We start from the raw sequence: 14,664 nt of genomic DNA, 5'->3' as shown, positions 1-14,664 counted from the left end.
GTGTGTACAAGTTGTAGTCAACATTACTGTAGACATTGGTAAGTGCAACTGTTGCTTAGCTCTGTGCACTGATTTAGTCTCTGTAGGTACGTTTCGCATATTGTATTGTCATTTACACTTGGGCTGTCAGCTCATTCTGTTTTGTTTGGTGGCATATGCATCCTATTTTGTGAAATTGTTTAAACAATTTTTGAACTTGCTTTGCAATACCAGTATGATGCCCAAATTGTCATCTGCTACTGAACACTCATTATGTCATATCTAAGCATACTTCAATATGAATTTGTTGGAAATTCTGCCAGGTTCTTCAGTAACCAAAAATAAGTGTTCATTATGAAATTCCATGTGGAAGCAGATACCCTTATTGATACTTGAAAATCCATCTATTATAAGGTGTATTTAAGTCCCTTGTTTGTGAAAATACAGCATTACAAAACTCTCCAGTAATTTATAACCATCCTGTATTCTGATCGTCACACATTTGAAAATAATGGATGAAGCTGTCCATGTTAGGACTTAACAGAAGAAGGTCATCAAATGCTATTCTCAGTGTGGTTGATTAACGGCGTGCTTCCAGATGTTCATCTGAACACTATCAGAGAAAGAATTGTATGGCTTAGAGTTAGATCAAACTGAAATGAAGTTTGGTGAAGGGAGAGGAGGAAGGTAGGCACAGAGATAGGGGTGGAGGAGGATGTTGTGGGACAGGGGCTAGTGAACATTGATGCCAAGAGGACTGCAGGATCATAGAAGTGAAGGATTCGTTGTAAGGACTGTTTCCATTTACACAATGCAGAAAAGATGTTATTTGAGGGTGGAGGTGGTTTGATATTGTTGGATTTGTGAAGTAAGCGTTGAAGCAAAGTATACTGTGCTCTGGGGAAGTCTCCAGTCAATTTGCTATTGGCCCCAGTTCAGCAGTGGGCATATATTTGGATTTAGCCCGCACAGAAGGCTGTGCTGTAGGAATTGATACATGATGTTGGTTTTTACATCAGTGGCACTTCCTCTGATCAGGTAAGGCATGCTTGTGATGGGAATGGAATAAAAAGTGCTGGGAGGGTGTATGGGACAGCCTTGCAAATGAATCTTCCGCAAGAATATCATGTTTTGGGCTAGGTATGGCATAAAGATGGACCAAAATATTTTGTAGATTTGGTTTGCAGAGGAAAAAATTAAAATCTCTAGAAATTGAAAATGGTTGAGGAAACACACTGATGATGCAGAGATGCTTCTGAAATGAGATATCTGTCAGTTTTTCTTGCATGTGAGGTTGCTGAAGGTGATGAGAGTCACGGGACCAAATATTATTTGGTCAGTGCAGAAGCAGATAGTTTGCCGAGATTGATTTTATAAAAAAAAATAGTATTTTTGTGTTGCTTTGAAAGTGATTAATACATACACTGTATTATTTTTTTTTTAAAAAAAAGCCCCTGAGAAAACAATGTCAATTTTGATCTGATAATGGCATATGCCACCTGTGGTATAGGAGATGTACTGATAACAGTTTCGGCATTGTCGACTGATGGATAGCATAGTGCATAGCTACCAGAGCACTATCTGTATCTAACCTTTAATAGGGAATGTTCACAGCCAGAAGCCTCAGTGTGGTGCAAACATGTGAAATAAGCAGGCAACCATGCCACGGAGACACACTCATGCTTCCTACAGCCAACTGAGCGAGTTTGAAATGGGTCAAAATGTGGCCTTTCAAGTGACGGGATGCCACTTTCAGAGGATTACAACACGAGTTGGTGTGTCATTTGTGCAGTGATGCTGGTTTCAGTGGTCATGTGAACATTCTCACACCGGTAGACAAGGTTCTGGTCATCCACGCAGCACAGACGCCAATACAGTGGCTCCACCCTGTGCCTTATGGTCTGGGGTGCAATAGATTATAACTTCTATTCATCTTTAGTGTTTCTGCAAGGGAGCTTGGTTTGTGCAGAATGTTGTTACACTTGTTCTTTTGCCATTCTTGCAACAGGAAGGTGATGTGTTATTCCAGTAGGATAGTTCTGCCTGTGAGATGCAACATGCTCTGCAAAACATGCAGCAGCTTCCCTGACCAGCACAATCTCTGGACTTGTCACCAATCAAGTACTTGTGGGACATGATGGGACAAGAAGTGACTCATGCGACTCAACAACTGACAACTCTTACAGAACTATTTGAAGAAGTCTTACAGGCATGACGTAATGTACCCCAGGACAGTATTCACCATCTGTATGATTCATTGGGTGCCAGAGTCGGCACCTGCTTTTGCTGCCCAAGGGGGCTGCACCACGTAACTAATACGGGTGTTACGGCATGGGTCAAAATCTGGTACCTTAGAACCACTTTTGCTGTTGCTCTGTAAATGTAATCATATCTTGTACTTTATATGTAATGTTGCAACCATAAATGTGGATTGAATTGGAAACCTCTAAAAGGGTGTACTAATTTTTTTTTCTGGCTGTGTATTTGTGCTACTTTTTACAAAATTTTCTAGGAATATATAACTTTGTCATTTTTTCTTATTGACAGTGGTTCCTTTTGTGTCATATTGACAGTGGTTCCTTTTGTGTCGTAGGGCTGTGAAGCTGCTCATCAAAATTCCATCAAAATAAAGGTTACACATCTATGTAGACTTACGCATGATTCTCTATATTCAAATGTTTCTGCAAGAAATACTTTCTAAATTTTTTTTGTTCTTTCAAGATCCATACACGATTAAGCAAACTAGTCTCCCTTGTCGTAGCTGGTAGTTTTTGCTGTCCATTGGTGGCTTGGCATTTTTTCTTGCAACTCCTAGTTATTTGTTTGTAACAGTAGCATGTATTTAATTCCATCAGTCATGTCCAAGAGTCGAAACTGTAAAAAACAAAAAAGTTGTCATGTGTTCAGTACATTTTAGTAATGCACAGTAGATAACTTATAAACCTTACCTGTTAATTTTTGTGTATGCAAGATGTTCCACAATTCCTTTTACAGGCTATAGCAGTTTTAGAACGGACTCAGTAGATAATGTTTTGATAAGGAACCCAAGTCTGGCAGTGTACCATTTGGATACAAAATGAGTTTGAATGTTGGACCACTTTTAGATCTCCTCCTTTGCAGCACATACAAAAACTGAGAAGAAGGCGCCATTATCAGATTCTTTTGTAATTGTGACATCACATACAGTTTTTGTCTGACTACAACAATGGCTGCAAGAAACCAGTACAGTTAAACTAGCATGGTTGACTGTGATACTCCAGACACGCTGCACTCTTAATCTTGCAGAAGGCATCCTTTATCATGTAGAATAGAACCTGATGACAAGTGCTCAAAATGTTGCCAATGCTGGAGGCTCTTGTGGAACACCCAAGTCAGAGCTCATTGTCTCAGTTGTGGTGCACCATGAAGTGGGAGATTTGAAACTGATCCAGTCTTCAGACTTACTTTACATCCAAGCGGTACATCCCAGACATGGGCGCCTTATCAAAACTGTATCTAGTACTTGGAAAGTATTTAAAAAGGCTATGTGGTTGCTTAAAAACAGTCACTGCCTTTCTCTGAATTTGTTATTAACTGTCATGATGCTGTTTGAGTTAACCCATTTGCTGATGAACTACTATAAACAGATGTTACGTTTCCAAATTTTACAGAAACACTAATTTCATATAAAAGTCAGTTCTAAACGAACAATATTCAAGAACAGAATGCTTTTTGATGCAGAAATACATACCATTTTAGAAATATTGTCATTACTGACACACAGAATAATAGGTAGCACCATTAATTGTGCAGTTTGACCCTAACTGTTGAAATACCAAACAAGGAATGACCAGTGCCACTGTGTGTGCTGGGAGAAAGGGTCGGTCATTCTAGGTGGCGGAACTGTGTTGATGCATGTTTAAAGAGCACCACACATATTCGTGGCCAGTGTAAGTACTACGCCCTGACTCTCAGTAAAAAAAGCTACCTTTAATTTCATTTTCCACAGGCTAGCTATGTCTTGGGATGGGCAGTGTGTAAAGAAGTAAGGAAATGTAAACAATTATTCATATAGATTTGGGAAATGGTTTCAATGAAAAGGATATTAGGAATATAAGTGAGAAAAAAAATATTCAGGAAAATAGAAAGAAGCAAAATAACAAATAAGGAAAACATTAGACATATTCCCTTGTCTTACCATGGTCCATTATTGTACAAAATCGCAAAAAAATTCAATATAGGTCCGTTTCCAAACCAATAACTAACTAGGGCAGATCATGTGACATCGTTTGGAAGCCCCAAAAAATAAGTTTTGTGATGCTGGGATGTACAGGAACAAATGTGGATCCTGAGAATGTTACTACATTGGCCAAACGGAAAGGGAATTCGAAACATATTTCAGGGAGCATGGATACAGAAGTAATGATAGTGCCCTGGGATACCATGCAAGGGAATAGAATCATCATTTAGTTTCTATTGGGAATTGTTTATCAATATTGCAAAGTGAAAATAAGGGTAATAATTTGGATGTACTTGAAGAAATGGACATTTATGTCAATAACCACTCTAACCCTACCCTTTTGATTAATGAGCAGACAATGAGCAACCATAAGTTTTTTTTTAATACAGACTGTTCTTCCATCAAATAAAAAATATACAGTATCCCTTTCCTGCTTGTACCATTATCTATGCCATTGATAACCTTTCATTTGTGAAAATATAATTTCCTCTAGTGAATTTTATCTGGCCACTGTTGCCAAGTAGTTGTAAGCACTTCAGTCTGGAACCACGCTGCTGCTACGGTTGCGGGTTCAAATCCTGCTTCGGGTGTGGCTGTGTGTGATGTCCTTAGGTTGGTTAGGTTTAATTAGTTCTAAGTCTAGGGGACTGCTGACCTCAGATGTTAAGTCCCATAGTGCTCAGAGCCATTTGAACCATTTTTTAATGAATTTTACACCAATTTTGCGCTAGATCAGATTGATGAGCCCTCAGTATTTCGTCCGCAGCTTGTGGTCGTGCGGTAGCGTTCTCACTTCCCGCGCCCGGGTTCCTGGGTTCGATTCCCGGCGGGGTCAGGGATTTTCTCTGCCTCGTGATGACTGAGTGTTGTGTGATGTCCTTAGGTTAGTTAGGTTTAAGTAGTTCTAAGCTCCAGGGGAGTGATGACCATAGCTGTTAAGTCCCATAGTGCTCAGAGCCATTTGAACCTCAGTATTTCGTCAGTTGTAAAAATTAAATTGTAATCTTTCATTTGTGAAGTTTGAATTTCATCTAATGTTTTACGTATTTGTACTTGGTTGGATGAGCAACAACCCAAGAACTTCCACTTTGTGATAAAAATGAAAATGTGTTTCTGTGCTAAGTTACATAACCAGTTTGCACTGTAACATATTTCATATCTCGACGATTTTACTTCTGTATACAAACAAAAAGCCTTGTTAACATTTTTACACACTACTTATATGATAATGTGCCACTTGAATTTTTATAAGTAAGATAGAATTTTTGCCCATGGGTGAGCAAGTAATTTTAAAATGTTTTATGTATCAACACACACTTCAGACAACTGCCTCTTAAAAATTTAATTGTAATGCTTACATTGTTCACAAATCTCTGTGGCACCCTTTAAACTTGCATCAACTCAGTTACACCACTTAGTGTCACTAAGCCTTCCTCTCAACTCACATGGTGGTGCTGGTCATTGCTTGTTGGGTATTTCAACAGTTAGGGTTGAACTGTGCAATTAGTGGTGCTACCTGTTATACTATATATTAGTATATTAGCAAAGGCGGTATTTGAAATCTACATGAAAGTCATTTGTACTTGTATGCATCTCTGTATCAGAAAGTGTTTTGTTCTTAAATACTGTTCTTTTAGAACTGACTTTTATAAGAAATTAGCGTTTCTGTAAAATTTGTAACATAACGTTTGATAATTTTGTCTGTTCGTAATAGGTCGTCAGATGATGGGCTAATCCTGAAACACATCGTGAGAATTAATAAACAAATTTAGAGAAAACCAGCAACTGCTTTTAAGCAATCAAACAGCCTTTTTAAATTCTTTCCAATAATTGTATTCATAATAGTTGCAGGCCTGTACATGGACTTTGTCTGATTTAGAAAACTATAGCTATGAAGTCCCCTCTACAACCCTCAAAGCCTGTTATAGGAATTGTGAAAAACCCTGTATTTGAATTTGAAAATGTCCACATCTTCCTGTTGTTGTTAGCTGTACTGTAGTGCCTGTACTTGCATTTGGAGGATCTATATAGTTTTATGAAAATTGTATCTTTTCCTATCCTCTTTTTTGTCCTTGCTGAATGCAAGTGAACCACAAGGCTTAACACGATGGTAAGATTGTACTTGGTATACAATTTTCTGAAAATCAAAAGTAAGAATGATTATTGTTAATACTTGTGATAAAATTCCTTTATCAGGAGAAATGGAAAAGATTGAAAACAGGAAAAACAGTTGCTAAAATGGTGCATAAGGGAAGAAAATATTGCTTAAGTCTCATGAGAAAAACAGAGATGAGCCATAAGAAAATTTTTACACATTAAAACTATTAAAAGCTCCGATAAAGTTACCACAATATTAGTAACGACGAGCTGCTGGTCTCCATTTGGTACGGATGAGAACTAAACCTGAAAGAAATAGCAAGATGTGAGGGGTGACTAAACTAAGAAGAGAGCTGAAATGGAATGGAATAAAAACTGTGATAAATAAAATAGGAATATTTTGCCATATGCTGTGCATCATACATACACCATTGTGGAGCAGTTATAGTCACTGGGGTGTGATATTTTGGTCAACAGTCTAATTCCTGACTCGGGGAATTTTTGTGATTTAACATTTCTGATTTCTGGAACATTCTGGGCCTTATTAAATAAATATAATAATTTATTGGAACATTATTTAATGTCTCAGTAGAAGCAGGATTACGTGTGTGTCTTGTTAGCAGCTATTTTAACTTTGACTCTGCATCCCAGCAGTGTTTCAAGTGCAACAAGGAAGAGATAAAGAGCTGGAACAAATTTCAGGTGGAAATTAAGAAAATGTTGGGTTTCAGCTAGCAGCAGATCCACATAGCTGAGGAACAACTGAAGAACATAGTCAGTGCTGTTGAGGGACAACACAGTCACCTAGAAAGAGTGCTTTGATACTGTCACAATGAAGCCGATAAGGTATCACACTTAATGTGACCATGGCTGAAGATGTCTGTCAGTGGCTTGTTTTGAAAGATGTCACCTCACGAGAGGATTTTATCAGGTGGTGTCAGCACATTGATGCAGTGCGTCACAAAAGAGTACACCAAAAGACATTTGACAGACTTCTGGATGTTGTGCCAGTCATTGAGCACTATCAGCAATTTCTGTCACTGTTGTGGCGAATGCAGTTTTTAAGAAAAGAGTTATGTGAATCCATGATGCCTTATAATATCAAACCAAATAGGTGACATAGCAGCATTGACTGTTGAACCCAACCAGAGGGAAGTAGCATCATTAATTCTGAAAGAGGTTCATTGATCATTGACACTGCTGCCTAAAAGAAAAGCTGACCCCAAGAAAAGAAAACCTGGAAATCCCAGACAAGTGCCACAACAGTCGGACAGTTTCAGAGTTTCTGCATGATAAAGATGCAAGTTGCTCCCTGATAGCCGGCCGTGGTGGCCAAGTGGTTAAAGGCGCTACAGTCTGGAACCGCGCGACCGCTATGCTCGCAGGTTCGAATCCTGCCTCGGGCATGGATGTGTGTGATGTCCTTAGGTTAGTTAGGTTTAAGTAGTTCTAAGTTCTAGGGGACTGATGACCTTAGAAGTTAAGTCCCATAGTGTTCAGAGCCATTTGAACCATTTTTGCTCCCTGATAAAGATACAAGTTGCTCCCTTACCAATTGTGTAACCACACAGAAAAATGGACATTTGTAGAATGGAGGACAAAATGAGAGTATGTCTCCCTTGTGGATGACCAGAGATTTTATATGCTACTGCAAAGAAAGAAAAAAGAATTTTCAGTTTCTATTGCACTACAAGAAGACAAACAACAGAGCATTTCTGTGCACACCTGGAAAAGGCAGTAGGGTGAAGCCCATCTTGTACCCTGGCCAAGATCTCTTTCAGATGTGCCTCGTTTAATCTCAATCAGTATCAGAAGTTCCAGCCACTCATTCCACAACTTATTTACATTGCGAGCGGTGATAGACTGTGGGAGATTGGAGCTCCAGAATTGACAAAGGTACTCTATCAAGTTTGTACAACATTGCTCTTGGCAATAGTGTACCATTGAATACACTTCCAACTATCTTAAATGAGATGAGTTCTAGTCAACAATCCAGAAACTTAGTTTAAATGTGAAGCTCCAGTGAAGTACTAACAGATACTCAAGCTCACAAAACAAATTTATATATTAGTGGCAGACATAATCATTACAAGTGGACAAGGAAAGCTCACCTATTGCCTTGATGTGCCAGAACACATCCTCATGGGCATCTATGTAGGGACAACTGAAGCAGTCAGGAACCTCACCCCAGTGCCGTCAATGGAGAATCATGCTATGTTACCAATACTGACCACCCACCAGAGGAATGTACTCTTCAGCCACCAATAGATCCCATCTTGACTGAGGGATAACTTTGGTGAAGGTTGGCTACATTGAAATTTGGAGTGGAGACGAGTCAGATCAGATAACCAAATGCAAAATATCATATCAGCACTGGAGGCCATCCACCAACAAGCCAGTACTCATATAAAGTTTCCTTCCGAATTGTTACCTAATAACTGTATTGTCACACCTCAAGCATAAATGGATGAGTTAAACAACTGAGTTGAAATCATCATAGAATGACAACGATAAGTTTTCGGACATGGGTTCCTATTCAAAATATTATACAGGGTGATTCAAAAAGAATACCACAACTTTAGGAATTTAAAACTCTGCAACGACAAAAGGCAGAGCTAAGCACTATCTGTCGGCGAATTAAGGGAGCTATAAAGTTTCATTTAGTTGTACATTTGTTCGCTTGAGGCGCTGTTGACTAGGCGTCAGCGTCAGTTGATGCTAAGATGGCGACCGCTCAACAGATGTTTAGTGATGAAGCAACTTTCCACACTAACGGGAAAGTCAACTGTCACAATGTCTGTATATGGGGCACTGAGAATCCGCGGGAAACAACTCAGTATGAACGTGACTCACCTAAGGTGAACGTTTTCTGTGCCATTTCAGCCAATAAAGTTTTTGGTCCCTTTTTCTTCGAAGGTGCTACTGTAACTGGACTACAGTATCTGGAGATGTTAGAGAATTGGCTGTTCCCTCAGCTCGAACAAGAAGCACAACAATTCATATTTCAGCAAGATGGAGCGCCACCACATTGGCACTTATCTGTCCGTAACTACCTGAACGTCAACTACCCGAGGCGATGGATCGGCCGCCAGGCAGCCCGTGACAGAGAACTTCATCACTGGCCTCCAAGATTTTTTCTTATGGGGGTATGTTAAGGATATGGTGTTTCGGCCACCTCTCCCAGCCACCATTGATGATTTGAAACGAGAAATAACAGCAGCTATCCAAACTGTTGCCTGATATGCTACAGAGAGTGTGGAACGAGTTGGAGTATCGGGTTGATATTGCTCGAGTGTCTGGAGGGGGCCATATTGAACATCTCTGAACTTGTTTTTGAGTGAAAAAAACCTTTCTAAATACTCTTTGTAATGATGTATAACAGAAGGTTATATTATGTTTCTTTCATTAAATACACATTTTTAAAGTTGTGGTATTCTTTTTGAATCACCCTGTATACTCTCTCCTCTCCATAAGTTCTAGAACTTTTTAACGGAAATTTCCAAATACCCTGTATTACCTTTATATTGTTTTTAATTAACTGTGAAAGAATACGTGTTTCAGCTAGAGCCTTCCATAATGTAAATTGATTTGTCTGCTTACTCAAAGTGCTCATGTGCACATTTGAAACATAATTCCCATATTTCAAAGGTAAATAAATACCAAGAAAAACAAGGATGCCAAAAAATTAATTTTCTGCCAGCATTAATAGTATTCTCTCTCTTTTTCTTTGCTCTCAATTACGGCAATTGTTGAAGCTTAACATCCAGACTAGCTTTATGGTAAAATTACAGACTTTCTAGCAAATACAATTCAACGCTCTGTTTTTGATGGGGATGAAATTGTAACATGTGGAAGTAACTTCTGGCATACCTTAAGTGAGCATTGCATGGCTTTTACTTTTTGTGGTATATTTAATTGATCCAATCGATAGTGCCAGGAGTTCTCTGGGATTGTTGCAGAAAATACTGTTGTATATTGAAAAATTATAATGCCAGAAAATTGTAGCGAAATAGAATGGATTGGTCCTTTGTGAAGGAACTGGCAGTTGAGTGTTGTCTCTCAACGTAAATAAATGTAACACTTTGTGCATAAATATGATGAAAAGCTCATTATTTGATTACACTATTGGGCAACAATCAGTGGAAACAGTAATAGTTGTAAAATATTGAGAGGTATTCATCTGAAATGTAATCATCATGTGAAGCTAGTGGTGGAGAAAAGTAGATGCCAGATGAAAACCCCCGAGGAAATGTAATTTATTCACAAAACTGTAAGCTTACAAATCTTTTGTTTGGTCTGTATGTTGAATATTGCTCATTTGTCTGGGTCCCATCCCACATAGAATTAATAGTAGAATTAGAGAGGCTCCAAAGGAAAGCATCATGGAATGCTCATCAAACTGTAGTGGCAGACATTGCAAGAGAGGTTTACTGTTGAAACTCGGTGACCATATGTTTGAAGAGGTGTCAGACAATCTTACAACTGCCCCTCTTACATATGTTGCAAAATTATCATGCTGAGAAAGTTGAAGAAATTAAAACTCATACAAAGCCTTACCAACAGTAGTTCTTTCCATGCAGTATTTATGAATGGACTAGGAAAGAGGGGAATTGATTAGGCATGAAATATTTAAGCGTGTGTAGTTACAAATATGACCTATTAAAAAACCTTTGACCCATTGATATACACGCCTTCCCCCTCCTAATCCCCACCTCCATTACAGGGCATTGTAAAATTTAAAAAATTCTGCAGAAGGGTTTTTTTTTTGGGGGGGGGGGAGGGGGTTCTCAACTGAGTTCACCCTGTTTGAGGCTGTGAGTTCCCAAACTTTTTATTCCTTCAGGAAAGAATTAGTTCATATTTCTTCACAATAGATACTTAAAACTGCTCTGCCCCTACAAACCATTTTAGCAAACAGGAGCAAAAATGGCATGGATGTTAATTGAGGAGGGGGGGGGGGGGGGAGATACAGTGGGTTTGAAACTGTTTCAAAGCCAAGTTCAAGAACTGTGATAATTTGTAAACACATTGCCTTTGCAACAATAATTTTTCCCCGCAGTTTGCTTCTGCTTCAACTCACTAAACAAAACGTCCTGTAACATTGCTGTTTAACAACAGAAGATTGAAATACGCCTTTCTGTAGCAATTTGAGAGGAATTTAAATAAGCATTGAATTTGTCATATTAGTCGTAGATTTCATCATGGAAAAAAGAATGATGGACTGCTTCAACATGACTTACATTTATGGATTTTTCAGACAACATTCTTTTGATGGAAACACCACAAAGTTTACAACAAATGCTCAAGCTGGATGGAAAGGCGAGTTCTGTTAGGCTAAAAATAAATGGTAATAAGACAGATACAATGTGCATAAAAAATGGAAATGTATCGATTCACATTATAATGCAACAGAAGGTAGTACAATATATTGACGTACTTCTATATCTCAGTAGCCTTATCTGTAATAACATGGCTGTAGATGCAGACATCGCAGCAGAGCTAGGAATGCCATCTCCAGTGAATCCGGCCCATATGGCAAATGGAGTCTGTAAATATGTCCACAAACTTTCGCTGTACTCCTCTAGCATCCTACCAATGGCCAAAAATACATGAGAGACCTGAAAGACTCAGTAAAATCAGCACACAGGCTCAATATTTTTTGCAAATGTTACATGAGGCAAATTTTTAGGAGCATCATTCAAACCATGGTTGTGATAATTGAAGTGCTGAAAAGTAGTAGTCTATGCAGCATACTGAAAACAGTTGCTGAAATAAGACTGAAGCTTGCAGGGCATGTTCTACACATGAAAGATGAAGACTCCCAAAATCAGCGATGTTGTGGAAACCAATGGATGGCTGCAGAAATAGAGTAAAAACCTGATAACACCTGAAGATGAACCTTTGCAAAGGATATTCAGTGCAGGGACACAAGCTGAGACGGAGCTGAAACTGTGCCAGCTGATAGGGTTTGCTGGAGGAACCCAATATGCTATCTGGCTTTGGAGAAACTCGCATGCACCAGGATACTGCTTTGACTGCAATTCTGTTTTCAAATTGTAATAGCAATCAACATTTTATAAGGAGTCAAGTAACAATGTCAAACAACCTTCAGATTTCCAAACATAATTTTGAAATTTCCTTCCTTGAGTACTAATCTGGAGTCAAAAGATACAATACCCACTGTGCACTCAGCTGAATTTTGTTAACAATATTGTGTGTCCATTCATTCTTAGGAATATATTTGTCTGTCATGATACTCTGAATTTTACCAGCCACTACTTCAGAAAAAATCAAGCAGCATCCAAAACCACTCAAATTATCAGTGCTCATATGACCAATTATAAAGGGTACAGAGCCCTGATGCGGAGTCCCTGTTAGCTTCTCACAGTTTGTATCGTGGTGCAGTGCCATAGGAGTGTACATTTGAGAGTGTGTGTGTGGTTGCATGTGTGGATGTGTGTACTTTTTACTAGAAAAAGAGCAAAAACTTGAAAGCTAGTGAAAATAGTTTTCTGTTGCATGTTTCAATGTTCCACACATCAGTCCACTATAGATGACAGTCCACTATATATGAGTGGTTGCTGTTCTCTTATTTTGTGTATTGTTCACTCTTTTAACTTAGTTGTCACAAACAGCTGCATGTTGAACTGACAACTATGTGGGCAGTGGCAACAGTTCATCAAGAATAGCTGGTACTAGAATGGTCTTATATGTAAAAGTGAGTGAAAAATTGTATCATACAGTATAATTATGATTTTTATAAGTAATATTTGTTTTGTTTCATTAATCTCTTATCAACCCTTTAAAAATTTAGAACGGACACCTCAACTGTGGACAGTGCATCTGCTGCACCCTGTATGATTATAGATTTATTTATTAGTTTCATAAACATCTGCTCATGGATATGTTGACGGTATCCATTGTGGACATTACAGTAAGAGATCTCTGGCCTTTATAAGTCAGTGACAAGTTGTTAAGAATTATTTTGAATTACGAAAATAAGTATTCCATGGCTTGTATTCTATTTTCACATATATTAATTGGTGTTACATGGCTTGTGTTTATAATTCTTCTTCTGTGTAACACCCCTTTCTGCTTCATTCCTCTAACACAATGTCAGAAGTAGATACAGCTTGTTTTTGGTAGTAGTTATGTCTCTATTAAATGATGTAAAATAATTTTCTTGGCTTATATAAAATTTCTGTCAATGGCCTTGCTGCAGTGGTAGCACCGGTTCACATCAGATCGCTGAAGTTAAGACTGCAGGCTTGGCTAGCCGCGTTGCTGCGTGAGCATCCAGGTCTGCCGAATGGTGTACCAGTATGAAATGAGCGTTTTTTTTTTTTTTTTTTTTTTTTTTTTTTTTTTTTTTTTTTTTTTGTGAAAATGAAACCCTAATTTTGAATTGAAAAGTAAAAACATTTTATTCAAAGTATTGACCATTGCTTTCCATACATTTTGATCACCTTTCTGGCAATTTGTGGACACCATGCCAATAGAAATGTTCGTCTTTTGAAGCAAAACAATCAGACACCCAATTTTCGACTTCTTCATAGGAATCGAAGTGTTCCTCAGCCAATGCGTGTCCCATTGATGAAAACAAATGGTAGTCGGAAGGGGCCAAGTCTGGTGAATACAGCGGGTGGGGTAGCGGCTCCCAGCCAAGTGTTTTGATTGTTTGGTTGTATCCTAAACCAGTTTTTCTTTGTGTGCAGGTCCATTGTTGTGTAAAAAAATTACTTTGCCATGTCTTCTGGCCCGTTCTGCTCTTTTTTCGATCAATGCATAGTTCAAATTGACCATTTGTTGTCTGTAGTGATTAGTATTCACAGTTTCACCAGGTTTTAGAAGCTCTTGATAAACCGCACCTTTCTGATCCCACCAAACACAGAGCATTGTCTTCTTGCCGAATCGATCTGGTTTTGCAGATGGTTGTCCCGGATTAACCCATGATTTTTCCCACTTAGGGTTCTTGAAATAAATCCATTTTTAATCGCCAGTAACAGTTCAATGCGAATTTGATTTTCTTTCATGTCTTTGAAGCAAAATTTGGCGAATGGTTTTTTGGTTTTCCATCTGTCTTTCATTCAATTCATGTGGCACCCATTTTCCACACTTTTGGATGTTTCCCATAGCTTTCGAATGGTCAGAAATTTTTTGTTGTGCAACATTTAGCATTGCTGCCATTTGCTTCTAACTCAAAGTATAATCTTCATCCAATATTTCTTGCAATTCGGCATCTTCGAACTTTTTTAGTGGTCTTCCATGTACTTCATTTCTTACATCAAAATCATTATTTCTGTACCGTTGAAACCATCTCTTGCATGTTGCTTCTGATAGAGCATGATCACCATATACCTTGACAAGCA

The 14,664-nt window shown here is 38.5% G+C and overlaps 1 protein-coding gene across 2 annotated transcripts in view; it reads left to right on the top strand.

The window, feature by feature from the left end:
• Positions 1 to 14,664, top strand: part of LOC126263697 (PX domain-containing protein kinase-like protein) — a 131,465-nt gene that overhangs the window by 108,089 nt on the left and 8,712 nt on the right. The window contains exon 10 of one of the 2 annotated variants that reach the window (XM_049960829.1): positions 2,573 to 2,611. The exons of the other annotated variant lie outside the window; for it this stretch is intronic. Within the exon in view, the coding sequence (XP_049816786.1) occupies positions 2,573 to 2,580 (8 nt within the window). The 3' untranslated portion in view covers positions 2,581 to 2,611. The remainder of the gene's footprint in view (positions 1 to 2,572; positions 2,612 to 14,664) is intronic. 2 annotated transcript variants of the gene reach the window in all.

The sequence above is a fragment of the Schistocerca nitens genome, chromosome 6 (assembly GCF_023898315.1).
Source record: "Schistocerca nitens isolate TAMUIC-IGC-003100 chromosome 6, iqSchNite1.1, whole genome shotgun sequence".
Classification (NCBI taxonomy): domain Eukaryota; kingdom Metazoa; phylum Arthropoda; class Insecta; order Orthoptera; family Acrididae; genus Schistocerca; species Schistocerca nitens.
Note: the sequence above shows the minus strand (reverse complement) of the source record. Positions and strands in the feature narration are given on the sequence as shown.